The sequence below is a fragment of the Oryx dammah genome, unplaced genomic scaffold (assembly GCF_014754425.2).
Source record: "Oryx dammah isolate SB20612 unplaced genomic scaffold, SCBI_Odam_1.1 HiC_scaffold_14, whole genome shotgun sequence".
Classification (NCBI taxonomy): Eukaryota; Metazoa; Chordata; class Mammalia; order Artiodactyla; family Bovidae; genus Oryx; species Oryx dammah.
Genome location: NW_024070198.1, coordinates 11,895,519 through 11,918,802, shown reverse-complemented (window position 1 = coordinate 11,918,802; position 23,284 = coordinate 11,895,519). Strand labels below are relative to the sequence as shown.

At 39.7% G+C, this 23,284-nt stretch overlaps 1 protein-coding gene across 1 annotated transcript in view; it reads left to right on the top strand.

The window, feature by feature from the left end:
* The window catches only part of HTR7 (5-hydroxytryptamine receptor 7), a 96,983-nt gene extending 74,688 nt beyond the window's left edge, over positions 1 to 22,295 (top strand). Inside the window, exon 2 of the mRNA XM_040254732.1 lies at positions 20,081 to 22,295. Coding sequence (XP_040110666.1) covers positions 20,081 to 20,843 — 763 coding nt within the window. The 3' untranslated portion in view covers positions 20,844 to 22,295. The remainder of the gene's footprint in view (positions 1 to 20,080) is intronic.
* Positions 22,296 to 23,284: the final 989 nt, after the last annotated feature.

Here is a 23,284-nt window from a genome sequence, read left to right as displayed (position 1 = left end):
ATCATCATGATTATCTGGGTCGTGAAGATCTTTTTTGTATAGTTCTTCTGTGGCCTAGAGGAGTTATCCCACGTTGAAGGTCAGGAACCACGGCGGTAAGGAGATACCCCTCGTCCAAGGTAAGGAGCAGTGGCTGTGCTTTGCTGGAGCAGCCGTGAAGAGATACCCCACGCCTGAGGTAAGAGAAACCCAAGTAAGATGGTAGGTGTTGCAAGAGGGCATCAGAGGGCAGACACACTGAAACCATACTCACAGAAAACTAGTCAATCTAATCACACTAGGATCACAGCCTTGTCTAACTCAATGAAACCAAGCCATGCCTGCGGGCCAACCCAAGACGGGCGGGTCATGGTGGAGAGGTCTGACAGAATGTGGTCCACTGGAGAAGGGAATGGCAAGCCATTTCAGTATTCTTGCCTTGAGAACCCCATGAACAGTATGAAAAGGCAAAATAAAGCAACAGATCATCTGAACTCTCCCGCTGCAGAGGTTGAAAAAAAAAACCCTTGTTAACATTTGGTGAACATCATTTTAGATGTCTCTCTTTTTTTAACTTTATTTTTAAAAATTTATTTATTTTTAATTGGAGGATGATTGCTTTAAAATATTGTGTTGATTTCTGCTATACATCAACATGAATTAGCCATAGGTATATATATGTTCCCTCCTCTTGAACCTTCCTCCCACCTCCCACACCATTACACACCTCTAGGTTGTCACAGAGCTCTGGGTTTGAGCTCTCTGTGTCATACAGCAAATTCCAACTGGCTGTCTCATTTTACATATAGCAGTGTATATGTTTCAATGCTACTGTGTCAATTCATCCTACCCTCTCATCTGCCACCCTCTCGACCCCCATGCCCCATGTCCGCAAGTCTGTTCTTTGTGTCTGCGTCTTTAGGTTGTCAGTTCTTACACCCACTTAGAAGGATGGCTGGCTCTCTGATTGGCTGACTCCACAGGCAGCTAGATAGAAAGTTGATAGATAAAAACTTTTAAGAATGAAATCATATTATATGTTTTTTCACAAAATATTAAAACTGAGTTTACTTGAATTTAAAAGAAAAGAGAAAAGACCTTTAAGACCTTAATTAATTTCAGAACTTTAAGACCTTTGTTAATTTCAGAGCTGCTGCTGCTAAGTCGCTTCAGTTGTGTCCGACTCTGTGCGACCCCATAGACGGCAGCCCACCAGGCTCCCCCATCCCTGGGATTCTCCAGGCAAGAACACTGGAGTGGGTTGCCATTTCCTTCTCCAATGCATGAAAGTGAAAAGTGAAAGTGGAGTCGCTCAGTCATGTCCGACTCTTAGCGACCCCATGGACTGCAGCCCAGCAGGCTCCTCCGTCCATGGGATTTTCCAGGCAAGAGTACTGGAGTGGGGTGCCATTGCCTTCTCCTAGTTCCTAAAAGATTGTATGAACAGTATGAGGGAAAATATGAAAACTGTCAAGAAACTGGATTTATATAGACTCTCTGTTAAAATTTTAGACAATGTTAGTTGTGCCCTATGTGAGAGTGGACATTATTAGAATTCTAAAACTATATCATATGCCATTTCCCTCAGCTCCTGGTTCTTGTGATTTATTTTTACTTTGTAAAATTTATATTCTGTTTTTCTAATATAATTCCCACAGGTGTTAGTTTCTACATTTAAACAGGCTCAGTGATAACCATGGTTTAGAATCATGGTTCTAAATTCTTTTGATTGGATGAAGTTTGGTTTTCCTCCCCAAAAGGGAACTATTTCCACCCCACGCCCCACCCCCACCATTTTTTTCATGTTTGAGAAAGTTTCCTTGTTGATTTCATAACCTTTAATAGCAGGTAGAATATTATTGTACATTCATATCTTTCTGGATATTTTTGAGTATGTCCTGTTATGGGATGGTGCTGTTGAGAATCAGCTCGATTATTTTCCCCTTGCATATTTTTCAGTTTCTTTTTTCACTTCAGATGCCTGCATACGTCTTCCCATGTTTTGAAGTTTAGTGACTTTACTTGGATAGGTCTTCTTGGTAATAATTGTCACTTCTTCCAATTTTATTATGTATCGCTTAGATCATAACATTCAGCTCTTGCATTAAGGAAGATATCCTGTATCTTTGTATACTTTTTACATATTACACCTCTGTTTACATTTGGTTGTTTACATTTGTTGTGTTCTTTTCTTTGGGAGCATAAGTGATCTTTATGTTATATTCGCTTTGTATGTTGGTTATCGTCTCTTTAATTGCTTGAATAAAAATTTCCCCCTGTGTTTTATTATCATTATTACCTCAAGCCTTTATTTCATGCCACTGATTAGCTTTTCAAGCCTGTCTATTCTATTCCCAGTTGCTTCTAATTTATCTATTAGATCTACAGTGGTGGTGTTTTGACCTCAATTTATTTCCTTACCTTACGGTCCCCTTTTGTGTCGTGTTCTGTTTTAAAATCTTATCTTTGAGCCTCTGCTTTAGTGATAACATATACTTGTTAAGGTCTTTCACAGCGAAAAGTATTTGTAGGAAAACAGCTTATATTCTGAGAGTTGTGTTTTCTTTTTGAACTTTGTTTTTCAACAGTCTTGGGCATATTCAGTTGCTTCTTTCACTGGGGTTATTTTTGTCGCATGTTTACATAGTTACTATAGTGTTTTCTCTTTTTCCTCATCTTGCGCATTCATGAGTTACTTAAAACTTGATGTTTCTTCTGACACGATGTGGTTGAACTCTTCTTGATATTCATTCCTATTTGATTTAGTTAATTTTATCCTTTAGGCTACTATTTACTGTATCTACTTCTCTGTAGCCTGAAAAAAGGTGTAGAGTTGGGGGAAGCGAAGGGAGTGGACTTCACTACAGTCAAGTGTGGCCTTTCCTAGAGGACTGTTCTTTATTCTGACCTCTCATCCATGTCCGGTACCAGGGCACTTTCCAGTTAGCTAAGGGTTACCCCTTCCAAACCTTGTTGTGTCCCAGTTCATCCCAGTGTCCTAAAAGAGAGCAAATTATGGTGGCCCCTCAAATCTTTGCTGAAATTGTGTACAATTGGTACATGATAGTTTTTCGTTACTTTTTTTAATGCTAGTTTCTTATCACCCCAATTTGCTTCTCTCCAAAGAGGACGGTAATAGAATTTTGGGCTTCCCTGGTAGCTCAACTGGTAAAGAATTCACCTGCAATGCAAGGAGACTCCAGTTTGATTCCTAGGTCAGGAAGATCCCCTAGAGAAGGGATAGGCTACTCACTCCAGTATTCTTGGGTTTCCCTGATAGCTCAGATGGTAAAGAATCTGCCTGTAGTATGAGAGACCTGGGTTCCATCCCTGGGTTGGGAAGATCCCCTGGAGGAGGGCAAGGAAACCTACACCAACAGTCTTGCTTGGAGAATCCCCATGGAGAGAGGAGCCTGGCAGGCTACGGTGCATGGGGTCATAAAGAGCTGGACATGACTAAGTACGCACAGTCAGAGTTTTGGGCTTCTCAGATGGCACTCGTGGTAAAGAACCTGCCTGCCAATGCGGGAGACATAAGAGACACTGGTTTGATCCTTGGGTTGGGAAGATCCCCTGGAGGAGGGCACGGCAACCCACTCCACTACTCTTGCCTGAGGAATCCTGTGGACAGAGGAGTCTGGTGGTCTGCAGTCCTTGGGGTCACACAGAGTCAGACACAACTGAAGCAACTTAGCATGCAGTATGCACAGACAGAATTTTAAGGATTTTATTCACTTACCTTCTTTCTTCAGTACTGCTTCTTGGTGTGAGGTGGGATTAGAAGCCCCTTAAGACAGCATATTAAAAAGCAGAGACATTACTTTGTCAACAAAGGTCTGTCTAGTCAAAGCTATGGTTTTTATAGTAGTCATGTATGGATGTGAGAGTTGGACTAGAAAGAAAGCTGAGCACTGAAGAATTGATGCTTTTGAACTGTGGTGTTGGAGAAGACTCTTGAGAGTCCCTTGGACTATAAGGAGATCCAGCCAGTCCATCCTAATGGAGATCAGTCTTGGGTGTTCATTGGAAGGACTGATGTTGAAGCTGAAACTCCAGTACTTTGGCCACCTGATGCAAAGAACTGACTCATTGGAAAAGACCCTGATGCTGGGGAAGACTGAGGGCAGGAGGAGAAGGGGATGATAGAGGATGAGATGGTTGGATGGCATCACTGACTCAATGGACATGAGTTCGGATAAAGTCCAGGAGTTGGTGATGGACAGGGAGGCCTGGCATGCTGCAGTTCACGGGGTCGCAAAGAGTCGGACATGACTGAGTTACTGAACTGAACTGAACTGAGTACAGTCACATAACTCTCTCTATATATATATTTTTCCTTCCTGTAATCTTCATACTTCTTAGCTAAGGTTTTATGCCATTCTTTCCTTTATTGTTGTTAGTAAATTTTGTCCCCCTCTTTGCCTTGCCCTTTCTCTTTCTCTGAGTGGGAAGATTCTTTGGTGGGAACATTTAGAGTTTATTGTATAATATATAATAGATAAACTGTGGAAAATTCTGAAAGAGATGGGAATACCAGACCACCTGACCTGCCTCTTGAGAAACCTGTATGCAGGTCAGGAAGCAACAGTTAGAACTGGACATGGAACAACAGACTGATTTCAAATAGGGAAAGTAGTACGTCAAGGCTGTATATTGTCACCTTGCTTATTTAACTTCTATGCAGAGTACATCATGAGAAACGCTGGGCTGGAGGAAGCACAAGCTGGAATCAAGATTGCCAGGAAAATATCAATAACCTCAGATATGCAGATGACACGACCTTTATGGCAGAAAGTGAAGAGGAACTAAAGAGTCTCTTGATGAAAGTGAAAGAGGAGAGTGAAAAAGTTGACCTAAAGCCTAACATTCAGAAAATGAAGATCATGGCATCTGGTCCCATCACTTCATGGCAAATAGATGGGGAAACAGTGGAACCAGTGTCAGACTTTATTTTTGGGGCTCCAAAATCACTGCAGATGGTGATTGCAGCCATGAAATTAAAAGATGCTTACTCCTTGGAAGGAAAGTTGTCACCAACCTAGATAGTATATTCAAAAGCAGAGGCATTACTTGCCAACAAAGGTCCATCTAGTCAAGGCTATGGTTTTTCCAGTGGTCATGTATGGACGTGAGAGCTGGACTGTGAAGAAAGCTGAGCGCCGAAGAATTGATGCTTTTGATCTGTGGTGTTGGAGAAGACTCTTGAGAGTCCCTTGGACTGCAACGAGATCCAACCAGTCCATTTTAAAGAAGATCAGTCCTGGGCGTTCATTGGAAGGACTCATGCTAAAGCTGAAACTCCAATACTTTGGCCACCTCATGCGAAGAGTTGACTCATTGGAAAAGACTCTGATGCTGGGAGGGATTGGGGGCAGAAGTAGAAGTGGACAACAGAGGATGAGATGGCTGGATGGCATCACCGACTCGATGGACATGAGTTTGAGTAAACTCCAGGAGTTGGTGATGGACAGGGAGGCCTAGCGTGCTGCGATTCATGGGGTCACAAAGTTTCGCACACAACTGAGCGACTGAACTGAACTGATTATATAATAAAGTTCAGACACAACTGCAGTGATTAGCAGTAGGCATAATGTAGGGATCACTATTGATCTCCTGTATTGTTCATTTTCATGACTTTCTGTAACTGTTTAAAAATCTCCTTTGATAGTTTTTAATAGATGACATAGAGAGTTTTACATAACAGGTGGCTAAATAAATGAGTTGACAATAAGATAACTTATATTTTTGCAGTGAATGACAGAAAAATTCAGTAGAAAACCACTGCCTTATGATAGAGTACAAACAACATTAGTCTCACTGGAAGGCTTGTCTCAACTTGAGTAGGTAGGAAATAGGTCTTTGTTGAATTCCTGCAGAGTTTTGTGTCCTACAGAAAATGGTAGGACATTTTCTGTATCTTTAGCTTCTGTTATGACCAAGTATCTGTGTAGGCAGAGTTCTAAGATGGCTCCCAGTGTGCACACCCTGTATATTCCTTCCCCTTGAATTTCAGTGGGCCTGATCTAATCAGGTGAGCCCTTTTCAAAGTGGGTCTAAAAATCAAACAGGTTGAGACCTGCAGCCAGTGCTCTACTGGTATGCTTGAAGGTGGCAACCTCTGTGAGTTCTACAGCTACTGGGAAATGAATTCTACCAACAACCACATGTGTTTGAAAGAGTACTCTGAGCTGCATATGACACCTCAGCCCCAGCCAACATCTTGACTTCAGCCTGATGAAACCATGAGTAGACAACCCAGTTGAACTGTGTCCAGACTTTTGACCTACAGAACTGTGAGAACTGCAGAACTGGTGTTAAGTTACTGAATTGTGGTAATTAATTATGTAGCAACAATATATGAATATTTTTAAAGTGCTTTTAAGTGATTTGCTTTAATTGTCTGATTCTCTCCTTAAAGGGAAACTTGTATCTTGTTTTATAATTTACTTTTTCAAAGAAGAAAAAGCTTTTGTTGTGGTTTCTAAATATTGTTGAATTTTGTTGCTTTTTTGTCCCTGCTTGTCCGCTCACATTTTTTCTTCAGTGCTAAGGTCAGAATAGGGAATTTAGATTGTTTACTGGTTTTAACTATAATTACAGCTTGGACACACTAATGAAAATGGTTTAAAAGTATAGTAGAACCCCATTTTAAAGATAGTTTTATCCCACTTGATCATGGTATATGATCCTTTTAATGTATTGTTGGATCCGGTTTGCTAGTATTTTTTTTTTTTAATGTTTACTTTGGAGAAATGTCTATTTAGTTCTTTGGCCCATTTTTTGATTGGGTCGTTTATTTTTCTGGAATTGAGCTGCAGGAGTTGCTTGTATATTTTTGAGATTAGTTGTTTGTCAGTTGCTTCATTTGGTATTATTTTCTCCCATTCTGAAGGCTGTCTTTTCACCTTGCTTATAGTTTCCTTTGTTGTGCAGAAGCTTTTAAGTTTAATTAGGTCCTATTTGTTTATTTTTGCTTTTATTTCCAATATTCTGGGAGGTGGGTTATAGAGGATACTGCTGTGATGTATGTCAGAGAGTGTTTTGCCTATGTTCTCCTTTAGGAGTTTTACAGTTTCTGGTCTTACATTTAGATCTTTAATCCATTTTGAGTTTATTTTTGTGTATGGTGTTAGAAAGTGTTCTAGTTTCATTCTTTTACAAGGGGTTGACCAGTTTTCCCAGCAACACTTGTTAAAGAGATTGTCTTTAATCCATTGTATATTCTTGTCTCCTTTGTCAAAGATAAGGTGTCCATAGGTGGATTTATCTCTGGGCTGTCTATTTTGTTCCATTGATCTATATTTCTGTCTTTGTGCCAGTACCATACTGTCTTGATGACTGTGGCTTTGTAGTAGAGCCTGAAGTCAGGCAGGTGGATTCCTTCAGTTTCATTCTTCTTTCTCAAGATGGCTTTGGCTATTTGAGGTTTTTTGTATTTCCATACAAATTGTGAAATTATTTGTTCTAGCTCTGTGAAAAATACTGTTGGTAGCTTGATAGGGATTCCATTGAATCTATAAATTGCTTTGGGTAGTATACTCATTTTCACTATATTGATTCTTCCAATCCATGAACATGATATATTTCTCGATCTATTAGTGTCCTCTTTGATTTCTTTCACCAGTGTTTTCTATAGACATTTCTCCAAAGAAGACATACAGATGGTTAACAAACACATGAAAAGATGCTCAACATCACTCATTATCAGAGAAATGCAAATCAAAACCACAATGAGGTAACATTTCACACCAGTCAGGATGGCTGTGATCCAAAAGTCTACAAGCAATAAATGCTGGAGAGAGTGTGGAGAAAAGGGAAACCTCTTACACTGTTGGTGGGAATACAAACTAGTACAGCCACTATGGAAAACAGTGTGGAGATTCCTTTAAAAACTGGAAATAGAACTGCCTTATGACCCAGCAATCCCACTGCTGGGCATACACACCGAGGAAACCAGACTTGAAAGAGTTATGTGTACCCCAATGTTCATCGCAGCACTGTTTATAATAGCCAGGACATGGAAGCAACCTAGATGTCCATCAGCAGATGAATGGATAAGAAAGCCGTGGTACATATACACAATGGGGTACTACTCAGCCATTAAAAAGAATACATTTGAATCAGTTCTAATGAGGTGGATGAAACTGGAGCCTATCATACAGAGTGAAGTAAGCCAGAAAAAAAAACACCAATACAGTATACTAACGCATATATATGGAGTTTAGAAAGATGGTAATGATAACCCTGTATGTGAGACAGCCAAAGAGACACAGATGTATAGAACAGTCTTTTGGACTCTGTGGGAGAGGGCGAGGGTGGGATGATTTGGGAGAATGACATTGAAACATGTATAATATCATATATGAAACAAATAGCCAGTCCAGGTTTGATGCATGATACTAGATGCTTGGGGCTGGTGCACTGAGACGACCCAGAGGGATGGTACGGGGAGGGAGAAGGGAGGGGGGTTCAGGATGGGGAACACGTGTATGCCTGTGGTGGATTCATGTTGATGTATGGCAAAACCAATATGATATTGTAAAGTAATTAACCTCCAATTAAAATAAATACATTTATATTAAAAAATGTTTATTTTTGGCTGTGCTGAGTTTTCTTGGCAGTGCATGTGCTCTTCATTGCTTCATGGACTTTCTCTAGTTGTGGTGAGTGGGGGCTACTCTCTAGCTGTGGTGCTCAGGCTTCTCATTGCAGTGGCTTCTCTTGTTGTGGACCATGGGCTCTAGGGCTGTCTGGCTCAGTAGTTATGGCACATGGGCTTAGTTGCCCCCAAACATGTGGGATCTTGGGGCTTCCCTCGTGACTCAGTGGTAACTGCCTGCCAATGCAAGAGATATGAATTCAGTCGCTGGATCGGTAAGACCTCTGAAGAAGTAAATGGCACCTCACTCCAGTATTCTTGCCTGGGAAATCCCATGGACAGAGAAGCCTGGCAGGCTGTAGTCCATTGGGTTGCAAAAGAGTCAGACACAATTTAGTGGCTAAACAACTGCAACAACCTGTGGGATCTTAGTTCCTGGACCAGGGATTGAACCTGTGGCCCCTGCGTTGGCAGGTGGATTCTTAACCACCAGGAAGTACCCAGGTTGCTAGTGTTTTGTTGAGGAATTTTGTCTCTGTGTTTGTAAGTGATATTGGCCTGTAATTTTCTTTTTCTATGATATCTTTGTCTGGTTTTGGTATCAGGGTGATGAAATAGATAACTTAGAAGGACCTACCATATAGCATAGGGAACTCTAGTCAATACTCTGTAATGACCCATATGGGAAAAGAATGTAAAAAAGAGTGGCTAAAAATGAATGGATCTATGCACACACACAGATAAAATATACTACCAAGCTACAGTCATCAAGATATTATGGTACTGGCACAAAAACAGAAATATAGACCAATGGAATAAGATAGAGAGCTCAGAAATAAACCCATGTAACCATGGATACCTTATTTTTGACAAAGCAGGCAAGTATATACAGTGGGGCAAAGATAGCCTCTTCAATAAGTGGTGCTGGGAAAAATGAACAGCTACATGTAAACGAATGAAGTTAGAACACTTCCTAACACCATACACAAAGATAAACTCAAAATGGATTAAAGACCTAAATGTAAGGCCAGAAATTATAAAATTCGTAGAGGAAAACATAGGCAGAACATTTGATGACATGAATCAAAGCAAGATCCTCTCTGACCCATCTCCTAGAGTAATGGAAATAAAAGCAAAAATAAGCAAGTGGGACCTAATTAAACTTAATAACTTTTGCAAAGGAAAGCAAAGGAAACTATAAACAAGGTGAAAAGACAACCTTCAGAGTGGGAGAAAGTAATAGCAAATGAAACAACTGACAAAAGATTAATTTCCAAAATATACAAGTAACTCATACAAGTCAATACCAGAAAAACAAACAACCCAATCAAAAAGTGGGAAAAAGACCTAAACAGACAGCAAAGAAGACATATAGGTGGCTAACAAACACATGAGAAGATGCTCAACATCACTCATTATCAGAGAAATGCAAATCAAAACTACAATGAGATATCACTTCACACAGGTCAGAATGGCCATCATCAAAAAGTCTGGAGACAATAAATGCTGGAGAGGATGTAGAGAAAAGGAAACCCTCTTGCACTGTTGGGAGAATGTAAAGAAACATTTCCAGAGCATGTCCTCTCCCCTCAAGGCAGTGACACTTCTGGCTCCTGTCACCATAGATTCGTTTTGACTATTTTTGAACCTTGTGTTCTCTTTTGAGTTTGGCTTCTTTAGCTCAGTTATGTTTGTGAGAATCATCCATGTTGATACAGTAGTAGTTGGTTCATTCTTGTTGTTTTATAGAATTCACTGTGTAAATGAACCACAGTTTATGTACACCTTCTACTGTTGTAGAACTGTACTTACTTTATTCATGTAGAATGGGTTGGTTTTATTTGGGTTTATTACCATTACTACTGCTTTGAACATTCTTATATGTGTATTTTGAGGCACGTTCATTGTATACTTAGAATTGCTGGGTCATAGAGAAAGAAATGTATATATATATATGTATATATATATATATTTATTTAAGCTTTAGAAGATGTTAAGAAATGGTTTCCCAAAATAACTATATTTATTTACATTCCCACCAGCAATGCATGACAATTACAGTTTTCTATATCTTCATAAAACACTTGGCATCATAATTTATTATTCTTATTGTCATCATCATCATCATTATTTTTAATTTTAACTGTTCTGATACATGCTGGTGTAGCTCAGTGTGTTTTTACTTTGCATTTCCCTTATGACTCGTAATATTTAACACCTTTCCACAAGTTTATTGGAGGTCAGTAATTTTCAAACTTCTGGAAGGGGAATGGCAATCCACTCCAGTATTCTTGACTGGAGAATTCCATGGACAGATAAGCCCGGCAGGCTGTAGATCATGGAGTTGCAAAAGAGTTGGACATGACTGAGCGACTAACACACAATTTTCAAACTTCGGGACATGCTTCATTATTGGGTCTTGAAATCAATTTAGTACATTAAGACCAGAGTCAATATCACAGTAATCCAAGTCTATGCCCCAACCAGTAACGCTGAAGAAGCTGAATGGTTCTATGACGACCCACAAGACCTTTTAGAACTAACAGCCCCAAAAGATGTCCTTTTCATTATAGGGGACTGGAATGCAAATGTAGGAAGTCAAGAAACACCTGGAGTAACAGGCAAATTTGGCCTTGGAATGCGGAATGAAACAGGGCAAAGACTAATAGAGTTTTGCCAAGAAAATGCACTGGTCATAGCAAACACCCTCTTCCAACAACACAAGAGAAGACTCTACACATGGGCATCACCAGATGGTCAACACCAAAATCAGATTGATTACATTCTTTGCAGCCAAAGATGGAGAAGCTCTATACAGTCAACAAAAACAAGACCAGGAGCTGACTGTGGCTCAGATCATGAACTCTTTATTGCCAAATTCAGACTGAAATTGAAGAAAGTAGGGAAAACCACTAGACCATTCAGGTATGACCTAAATCAAATCCCTTATGACTATACAGTGGAAGTGAGAAGTAGATTTAAGGGCCTAGATCTGATAGATAGAGTGCGTGATGAACTGTGGACAGAGGTTCCTGACATTGTACAGGAGACAGGGATCAAGACCATCCCCATAGAAAAGAAATGCAAAAAAGCAAAATGGCTGTCTGAGGAGGCCTTAAATAGCTGTGAAAAGAAGAGAAGCAAAAAGCAAAGGAGAAAAGGAAAGATACAAGCATCTGAATGCAGAGTTCCAAAGAATAGCAAGAAGAGATAAGAAAGCCTTCTTCAGCGATCAATGAAAAAGAAATAGAGGAAAAGAACAGAATGGGAAAGACTAGAGATCTCTTCAAGAAAATTAGAGACATTAAGGAAATATTTCATGCAAAGATGGGCTCTATAAAGGACAGAAATGGTATGGACCTAACAGAAGCAGAAGATATTAAGAAGAAGTGGCAAGAATACACAGAAGAACTGTACAAAAAAGATCTTCATGACCCAGATAATCACGATGGTGTGATCACTCACCTAGAGCCAGACATCCTGGAATGTGAAGTCAAGTGGGCCTTAGAAAGAATCACTACGAACAAAGCTAGTGGAGGTGATGGAATTCCAGTTGAGCTGTTTCAAATCCTGAAAGATGATGTTGTGAAAGTGCTGCACTCAATATGCCAGCAAATTTGGAAAACTCAGCAGTGGCCACAGGACTGGAAAAGGTCAGTTTTCATTCCAGTCCCAAAGAAAGGCAATGCCAAAGAATGCTCAAACTACCGCACAATTGCACTCATCTCACACGCTAGTAAAGTAATGCTCAAAATTCTCCAAGCCAGGCTTCAGCAATATGTGAACCGTGAACTTCCAGATGGTCAAGCTGGTTTTAGAAAAGGCAGAGGAACCAGAGATCAAATTGCCAACATCCACTGGATCATGGAAAAAGCAAGAGAGTTCCAGAAAAACATCTCTTTCTGCTTTATTGACTATGCCAAAGCCTTTGACTGTGTGGATCACAATAAACTGTGGAAAATTCTGAAAGACATGGGAATACCAGACCACCTGACCTGCCTCTTGAGAAATCTGTATGCAGGTCAGGAAGCAACAGTTAGAACTGGACATGGAACGACAGACTGGTTCCAAATAGGAAAAGGAGTACGTCAAGGCTGTGTATTGTCATCCTGCTTATTTAACTTATATGCAGAGTACATTTTGAGAAACGCTGGGCTGAGGAAAGCACAAGCTGGAATCAAGATTGCTGGGAGAAATATCAATAACCTCAGATATGCAGATGAGACCACCCTTATGGCAGAAAGTGAAGAGGAGCTAAAAAGCCTCTTGATGAAAGTGAAACTGGAGAGTGAAAAAGTTGGCTTAAAGCTCAACATTCAGAAAACGAAGATCATGGCATCTGGTCCCATCACTTCATGGGAAGTAGATGGGGAAACAGTGGAAACAGTGTCAGACTTTATTTTCTTGGGCTCCAAAATCACTGCAGATGGTGACTGTAGCCATGAAATTAAAAGACGCTTACTCCTTGGAAGGAAAGTTATGACCAACCTAGATAGCATATTCAAAAGCAGAGACATTACTTTGCCGACTAAGGTCCGTCTAGTCAAGGCTATGGTTTTTCCTGTGGTCGGGTATGGATGTGAGAGTTGGACTGTGAAGAAAGCTGAGTGCCGAAGAATTGATGCTTTTGAACTGTGGTGTTGGAGAAGACTCTTGAGAGTCCCTTGGACTGCAAGGAGATCCAACCAGTCCATTCTGAAGGAGATCAGCCCTGGGATTTCTTTGGAAGGATTGATGCTGAAGCTGAAACTCCAGTAGTTTGGCCACCTCATGCGAAGAGTTGACTCACTGGAAAAGACTCTGATGCTGGGAGGGGTTGGGAGTAGGAGGAGAAGGGGACGACAGAGGATGAGATGGCTGGATGGCATCACTGACTCGATGGATGTGAGTCTGAGTGAACTCCGGGAGTTGGTGATGGACAGGGAGGCCTGGCGTTCTGTGATTCATGGGGCCGCAAAGAGTCGGACACGACTGAGCGACTGAACTGAACTGAACTGAACTGAAGACTGGATATAAAATATCTGAAGTTGGATAGCATACAGTAGAAGAGATTGATTTGCAAGGTGTAATGGTAAGTATGATATAGCAAGACTTTTGTTTGAATTTCATATATATAAATATATACATCTGTATCTACATACCTTCATAGATGTACAGACATGTGTGTGTATCAGTTTTAAATTTTCATAAATAAATATTGGGTTGGCCCAAAAGTTCTTTAATGTTTTTCCATAAATCTTAAGAAAAAAATTCAAATGAACTTTTTGGCCAACTCAGTATATATATTTGTACTGAGTGATGGTGGAAAATTTATTTCTTATTGTAAAAAAATATTTATTTATTTTTAATTCATGTCAGAAAGAGTTTACAAAACTCTGCTGTGTATTATACATTAAAAAAATTACAACTTTATTAAGACATAAAAACCTTGCTTATCTTATTTTCATTTAGCACAGTTCTGAAAGAACTAATGGCTGAGATACTGGACATGTGATTCATGATGATTTTGTTAGACCTGAGGGGGAACATACCATTAAGATGAGATGTAAAGTAACAAAAAAGCCCTTCATGCCATAAGTGTAAAGTCTTTGTGACTGAATGAGGGACAATGTCTCTAAAAGTACATGGGATAAAGAACTAGAAACATCAGTCCCAAATAAAGTGCCCAGGGTCTCCAGACCTTGAAAGGGAGTCTTTGGGTGGTGGCCTGGGAGTCTGTTTCAACAGCTTCTTGGTGATTCTGATAATCTGATAATTTGGGGGACCATTGATGTAGGCTGGAGATTGCCGTGAATTTCACTTACTGTAAGGAAGGAGGTCTCACAGAAGAGGTCTTCTAAATGTACAGAACTTTTTACAGCCTAACATTAAAAAAAAAAAAACAAAAACAGCCCAGTGTATTTCAGAGTAATTCTACCCAGTTTCCTTATCCCATAAATGATTATTCTATATTAACAAAACTCAGGAGAAGCCATTTAATTAAAGAGCCATTATCTATAATTTCTATACAGTTTGAATGGAAGACAGGCAGCAGAGTTAATTTGCATTCTAATCCCTCTCCATGTATATAATAATTCTCTAATCCTCTTTTTGTCTAAACCCCATTTTAATGAAACCCCTAATGTGAACTGCATACATTTCTCAATTATATAATACTTTGCTGCCTTTGTCTTTAAGATTTACTGTACTTTCACATTTGTATGCATTTAAAAATAAAATTCTGAGGGCTTTATAAGCACCCGCTTTCTAATTAACAGTGAACATAAAATGTTAGTTTGACAAATGTTAGCCACGCATATAAGGGAATATTTAGAATCAATCTAGGCTGCTCCCCCACTGATGGTAAGATTTGTATTATACAAGATTGTGGAGGATCAATTTATAATTTGGACAAACACTTTCCTGAATACCAGTATTACTTTATATAGTAATTATAGGATTTTAAATGCCAGTAAGTTCTGTGTTCTTTGTGTGAACTTATGAATGTAATAAAACACTTTTGAAAAGCTAATCAAACAAAACTATCTAAGATTTAATTGTCAGACTTTTAAACCAGATTATCTCTGTTGCCAAAATCACTTATGTGACTTAGGAATCATAGAATCCTCTTAAATCTTTTATTTTGTTCTTAGAATTAAAATGACTTAAAAAATTATATAAAGTTAAAACTTAAGCATAAAAAACAAAGAGAAAAAATTTTTAAACCTCCAAAACTCAGTTAAAATTCTTGCTACTATCTTGGTAGATATTTTTCTAGACATCTCAGTATATACACATGCACACCCACTCATGAAAACACCTAGTTTTATGTAAACAGGTTAATACAACATATGATATTCTATTACTTGTCTTTTAGGGCTAGTCATCATTTTCTATCCACTTCTGGTTGGGTTTTTTAATATTTAATAAATAGATATGTACCTCATAATTTTTAATGGTAACATGATATATATACATACACATTTTGTGTGTACCTACACACACAAAAATATCTATTGATAGATATTTAGATTGCATCTTTTTTCTCCTCTCTTTCTTATGTTTAGTTAATATCCTTGCACAGTAATCATTTTGCATCTGTACAGTTATATTTGTAAGTCAGATTCCCAGAAGTCTTGATTGCTGAGCTAAAAGACAAATCCTGATGTATATTAATTACCAAACTGCCCTCCCAAACTTTTATCTCAGTTGAAACTCCCACTGGCAAAAAAGATAGCACACTTGTTTTTTACATTTTCCCAATATTGGGTTTTGTCTTTCTTAAAAATTGACAAATGATTCCAAATTCTAACATTATTTTAAAATTTGCATGTCTTTAATTATTAATGAAGTTATACATATTTCTGAGTGCTAATAGAATATTCTTTTTTGGTTTATTGCTTCACTATTTTTATCAAGATGGTTGTATTTTTCTTACCGACCTGTAAGAGACCTGTGAATATTGATATATTGTTCTTTGGACCGCAAGTTTGTCATTTGACTTTTAATTCTGTGCATAGTGACTTTTGAATTAAATAAAATGTTTCTTATTTATTTGTATTTTTGTGTAAAATTTTTGTCAAAAGTTTATCAATAGTTTCAAGCTTATATATCATTTTATAATATCAAGCTTTTGTATCCAAAGGTTAATAATGACCTCTGGCAGGATTTGCAGAAATATCTGTATTTCCTCGTAGCAGTCTTAGGGTTTAATTTTTTTACATGATAATCTTTAATCCAATGGGATTTATTTTTGAATAAGAAGAAAGATAATTCAGATTTATTTTTTACCTCAATTGCTAGCCAGTTGTCAGACTTCATGAATATCTAATCTTATACTCTGATTTAAAATGACTTATTTTCTGATATTAAATTCTCTTATACTTTTGAATATGCTTCTGGGGTTCTGTCTTGTTCTATTGATTTATTTATTTCTGAATAGTTATTATTCAGTTTTTATGTCTGTGGATTTATGCTATTTTTTATAAATATCCCTTCATTTTTCATTGTTTCCAGATTTTGTCTACTTTTGTATATTTACTTGATGAACTTGAATCATTTGGTCAAGCTAACGAAAGATTTGCTAGGATTTTCAACTAGACTTGTATGCTATTTTTACATTAATTGAAGGGACGGTGGCACTTTTATAGTACTGGATTTTTTTATCATTTTTTTTTTCTCATGGATTCAGGCATTCTCTTAGGTCTCTCAGTAGCATTTCATGTTTTCTTTTATATCGGCCCTGATCATTTAAAAAGATTTTTCTGGACATTTTAATTTTTTGATTGTTGTTGGTGAAATTATTTTCTTCCATGAAATTTTCTGATTGTTAATCCTTTTTTAGAAAGTTACTGGCTTTTGTTTATTTGTTTTATTTCCAGACACTTTAATGAGCACTCATATTTTTTTCCTAATCATCTTTTGGTTGATTTTAGCTTTCAGAAGTCTTCAATGGTACCCAGGAGACGAAAGAAGAAAATGTAATCCCCCTATTGTAGAACATTACGTGAGGTGATTATAGAATAGAGCCTAAAATAGGCAAGTTTATGGAATATAATTTGTATATCCAGGAAGGACTGAGTCCTCATCACTGAAATGTAATATAAGTCAGACTAAATATATTAGAATGAGTAAGTATGCTATTATGAGATTATTTAATATTCTGAGATGTCCTTTGATACTCAATTAATTAACCTCTCAGGATTAATCTTTGTGGATTTGATATTACTTAACGTGAGTAAGAGAGAAGCTAGATTTAATTAAGCCTTAAGGTATAAGTTCTTTTTTAAGTAATGAAAATGTGAAGGATGGAAGGGAAAACTGAACTGACTTCCTCAAGAATTAGAGTTCACCAGGTTGTGAGTTCCAGGCTTGCTAATTTTTTATATGACCCCACAAATACAGTATACTTTCTCATCCTGTCATGAGTAATCTTCCTCCTTCCAGCACTTACTGCTCTAACTACCCACCATCCCAACCTCCAGTAAGATGGTCTGACAGTGCCATCTGGTGGACACCTAAGAACCTATATGAACTAATCTCTCTTTGGACCTGCAGCCTGGGTTGACAGAATAATCCTGGAAGCCAGTTCCAGGCTTGGGAAAAAGCATTTTATGCCTGTGGCTACAGTCAAAGGGAGATGATCGAAGTCCAAATCCTAGCAAAGGCTGCCTAGGGAAGCTTGGAAAGAGCCCAGGCTCCATCCACAGGAGTTGGTAGAGGGCAAAAACTAGGTCCAATAAGAGAGGTCTGCAAAGAGTTTTAGTGGGAAAAACTTGGAGAGAGCCCCTGAACCAAAGCAAAGACAGCGAGAGGTGTTTTTTTGTTTGTTTGTTTGTTTGTTTTTTAGTGAAACCTCTGCATTCAGCCATAGGGCACAGATGAGCTTGATTGTAAGCGTCCCGTCAATTCTAACATCTTTCTTCAGGGGTTTCCTTATGTACCTTTTTAAAAAAAATTTTTTTTCCCCATAGCTTAAAACTCAGATAATTTCAGACATTTCCACATAAGGTCAAAGCTGCTGCTGCTGCTAAGTCACTTCAGTCATGTCCGACTCTGTGCGACCCCATAGACGGCAGCCCACCAGGCTCCCCCGTCCCTGGGATTCTCCAGGCAAGAACACTGGAGTGGGTTGCCATTTTCTTCTCCAATGCATGAAACTGAAAAGTGAAAGTGAAGTTGCTCAGTTGTGTCCGACTCGTAGTGACCCCATGGACTGCAGCCCACCAGGCTCCTCCGTCCATGGGATTTTCCAGGCAAGAGCACTGGAGTGGGGTGCCATTGCCTTCTCCAGACTAAAGCTACTTCATGCTAACCTTCTCTTGATCTTCCTCCTTTCCTCCTCCTTTCTCTTTTCCCTCCCTTTTCAGCTCTTACTCTTGAGTTCTCAGGAAAACCCCCTTCCTTCTCATCCTTCATTCTATCTGGGAGCCAAAATATAATCCTAGTTACAGCTGAAAACCCTAGAGATTGTGCTCGTGGGCCAGCTTTATTGTGGACAAAGGAAGGCAGAAGTGAGGATGAAGAACTGGAACCGCTGACACCTGCATGCTTGGGAGGAGGGGTCAGGGGTCACTTTAACATAACCACAAGCTCAGTTGTCCTGTTCACCCTGGCAGGATTTCCCCATGTGCCTGCATTCAAGGTTTGTGTCTCTTTCATTAGTTTCATATTTCCAGCATTTAAAATGGCACCTGGCATATAGAAGGAACACTGTTGATACCTGTTAAAGGAATGAATGAATCTTGTCACTGAATAAGCAAATCTGGCTGCTGCTTTTTTTTTTTTTTTTTTTTACTGTAGGTCAATTTTGCCTTACTGTAAGTATTGCATTGATGCTAATTTTCATTATGAAAGTGACTTTTGTGAGATAATTCAAGCATAACGTGTGAGGGTATTTCTAGCACAAAAATAATTATTTTTTAAACTCCAACCCGTCAAGTGACAGACTTTCAGAAAAAAACATGTTGGTAAGTTGGTCATTCTCTTACCTTTCCTTTTGATGTTTCAAGAATATGTCATATATGTATATAAATGAAAAAACCGACAGAATGGCCAGTTTTTGCCTATCTTGGCTTCTCAAGTGCTCTTTGAATCCCTTCTTAAATAGAAGATAAGACCATTAAATATAGAGAAGAAAACAGATTTGGAAAGCTGAAAACTACCAAGCATTTGGCAGAACATCTTGCTGACTATGTTTTCCCTGTTTGCTGAGTCTCTCTTGCATTATAAATCCTTGATAACAGACACAGAGAAATATTTATTCTCTGTATAGAACTAAGCACAGAGGAAATGTTGGGTTTGTCTAATATTTTTCAGAATTATGCTTTTCCTTGTGATCCTCCTTAGAATTGGAAAGACAAGGCAGGCTGTTTTTATTTTCTAATGATTGCTTCTAGGACATTACTCATGTGTGAGAATTTTCTGGGGATAAAAAAAAATGATCACTTGCTACTTTCCATTCCCAAACCCTAGGATTTCCTAAATATCTCACAGATCTCTGTGATCTTAGAGAATTGCTTTCATTTCAGTGCAAAGGGGAAGTGTAAATGAATTCAGAACTGGCCTGAATTCAGACGGCGGAATCAGTGGGTGAATCATCTCTGAGTGTGTTAGACCTTGGCTAGCCCGTGAGGGGGTATCACAACATCCCACCAGGCTTGACATTTTGTTCCTGACTGATTTCAGGGGCAGCAGTCATGGGGCGAAGGCAGATGTTGAGTCTTTGGTTCCTTGACCACACAGACTGTGAGAGGCTGCAAGGTATGAAAAGAGCATGGCCCAGCATTACAGGCAGAGGGCTCAGGCTGAGTGCTGGCAGTGCCTTTGGCTGGCTATGTGACTTGGAGTAAAATGCACAGCCTCTCAGAGCCTTAGTTTACCTTTCTGTGAAATGGGAAGACAGATGCCTGCCTAGAAGTGTCTGTAAGGAAGGGAGCTACTAGGTTCATAGCCTAGTGGTGCTCCCGAGTTGATCAGTTGTGATCATGGCAGTCATGTGTTCTCTTCCCACTTCTCTCCCAGGTACCTTGGCATCACGAGGCCGCTGACTTACCCTGTGAGGCAGAACGGGAAGTGCATGGCCAAGATGATCCTCTCCGTCTGGCTTCTCTCCGCCTCCATCACTTTACCGCCGCTCTTTGGCTGGGCTCAGAACGTCAATGACGGCAAGGTGTGCTTGATCAGCCAGGACTTTGGCTACACGATTTACTCCACCGCAGTGGCATTTTATATCCCCATGTCCGTCATGCTTTTCATGTACTACCAGATTTACAAAGCCGCCAGGAAGAGCGCCGCCAAACACAAGTTCCCTGGCTTCCCCCGGCCAGAGGAGCCCGACAGCGTCATCTCCCTCAATGGCATGGTGAAGCTCCAGAAGGAGGTAGAGGAGTGTGCAAACCTTTCGAGACTCCTCAAACATGAAAGGAAAAACATCTCCATCTTTAAGAGGGAGCAGAAAGCAGCCACCACCCTGGGCATCATCGTCGGGGCCTTCACTGTGTGCTGGCTGCCGTTTTTCCTCCTCTCGACCGCCAGGCCCTTCATCTGCGGCATCGCCTGCAGCTGCATCCCGCTGTGGGTGGAGAGGACATGTCTGTGGCTGGGCTATGCGAACTCTCTCATCAACCCCTTTATATATGCCTTCTTCAACCGGGACCTGAGGACCACCTACCGCAGCCTGCTCCAGTGCCAGTACCGGAACATCAACCGGAAACTCTCGGCCGCAGGCATGCACGAGGCCCTGAAGCTCGCCGAGAGGCCGGAGAGGCCTGAGCTCGTGCCGTAAGGTCCTTTATCACTGTTTCCTTCTATTCCCCCAACCCGTTCATGGACCACCTTTCTGAAGCACATGGCAGAAAGCTTCCAGAACCAGTAGCAAGCTTATTTGCTCCCAAGTGTATCAGATTTGAGTCCAGAATACTGTACTCTAGTCTTCCGCCCCATAGCGTTCCAAAAGGCAAAGATAGGTATTCAGTTGGATTGGAAGAAGAGAGTGATTTGCTGATGAATCGCAGCTGATGCCATGGCTGACAAGGAAGGTGATGTTTTTTCTCCTTTCTCTGAAAATAACATTCACCTTAGGTCCTTATAGCTCTAATTCTTGTAACATTATCATTTTAGTTGCTATTACTCTTAACATCTAGTAAAGAGAAAAGTAGTCTGAGGCAGTAGGGAGTGGTTAGTGTGGGGAAATGCCAGGGTGGAGCAAAACCTTGATAGATACAGAGTTTTCAGAAAGTGCTACCCAGCTTTAGGAGTTGGGAACTGATAAGAGAGTTGTTGAGTTTGCCTAGGAAGCAATTAGTGACTTTTCAAGAAGCAATTACAGTAGGACGTTGGAATCTGGAAAAGGACCGCAAAGAGCCTATGGTGGTAAGGAAATGTAACACACATGTGGATTAATTTGGTATTGTGAAGAAGGAAGGAGACAACATAGCAAAGTCATCAGGTCCAATGAAGATTTTGTTTTAAATTTGAGGTAGAGGTGACATTTTCATATTTGAAAAGTGAGGGGAAATAAACTAGATTGAGGAAATAGAAGGTGCTGGTTAGAGACTAGATCAGTGTTGAATGTGAGACAAGAGGTGTCCCTCTTCACTGAACCTTGTTCTTTGGAATTGGCCGGAGAACCTTGGACCACTGTAGCTGAGAAGAACCTTCCCAGTCATCATGTCCAGTCCCTTCCTTTGACAGAAGACATAACTGGGTCATGGCGAGTGAGCTAGCATGCAGTGATTGGTGGTACCTCTGGGTCTAGATCCCACACCATGTGAATCTTACCTCCAGATGCTGTCCATATACTAGACTGCTTTTATGTGTAATCAAGGTGGCCAAGGAGACCTCTGTGCTCTCAGCTATCTTGGGGGAATAGGGTCCCAAAGTGCCCTCATGGGTTATGGTAGACTCCAGAGCTCCCAACTAAGATACGCACCAGACGACTCTGAAAACCTCAAGGAACTCAGCTTGTTCTCTAACTCATCACCAGGATGAAGGAGGCAGAAACATCTCCCTAATATGGATAAGGGAAACCAGAGATCATCATTTCCTGTCCTAGGAACTCAAAGTTGTAAGACTACAGATATGCTAATTCTTGAGCTGTGAAATAGCTTCACAGGTATTTATTTTTACTTCTATTCTATACCCTGTTTTGTACATAAGAACTTGTTCATAATAAAAAATTAGATCTTTTTTTTTTGAAAGAATACAAGGACTTCCCTGATGTGGTTAAGACTCTGAACTTCCGTTGGAGGGGACACAAGTTTGATTCCTGGTTGGGGAAATTCCCCATGTTGCATCAAAAAATAAATAAAATAAAATTTCATTATAAAAGAATACAGTCTTGGTTTCAGAATATATGCAATGAGTGACCTATATTACCAAGGATCTTTCCAGGTTTATAAGATTCTTACTGAATCAACCACTAGTGTTTATCCACCAGGTTCTAAATTCCTTCAGGGAAAGAGCCATGTCTTAGCCAAATTTCTGTTTGTAGAATCTAGTAGAGTGCCTGACACATAATAGATAATCCAAGTAATAATTTCTAGCAATTGTTGAACACCTACCAGATGCTATCATGGTGTTTATCATTCTACCTGTAAACTAGTTGCTTCTGGCACCCCCAGTTTTCAGAAGAATAACAGGCTTGGGACATAAAGTAACGGCCTAAGATTACATAGTCCTAAGAGGTAGATATGGTATGAATCAGCCCAATGCATATGCTCTTAACTATTGTTTAGCACTACTTGTTAGGTGACTTCAGTCTATAGTAGCAGTGAGCTTGTGGATGTTTTGAGCTGGGGATTTTAACCATTAGTTCACTAAGAAGATGTTTAGAAAAACCCATTAATAGGAGTAAGTTAAGTTTATTAGACTTACTGCAGTTTAAGAGGACACCTCCTTGACAGAGTCTTGGTCATTTCTCTGATGAGGAAATAAACAAATGTTATTGATAGAGTTTGGAAGCTTGGGCTGGGTAGTGCTAGGGCAGAGAAGTGAGGACTGGGCAGAATTTATGATGTGATAACTTTGCATTGGTGGGTATAGCTGAGTGAGGACCTTGAAACTACTTTTCATGAGCAAACTGTCAGTCTTGAGGAGTAAGCTAGTTCAGTTGGTGTGCAGTCTTATCTTTTAGAAGCAACTATTTCCTGTAACAAGTACTGGGTTCTTTTGCCTGGCTCCAGAATTGTTCAGCACAGGAGCAGGAAAGCGTGTTGGTTTCAGTTC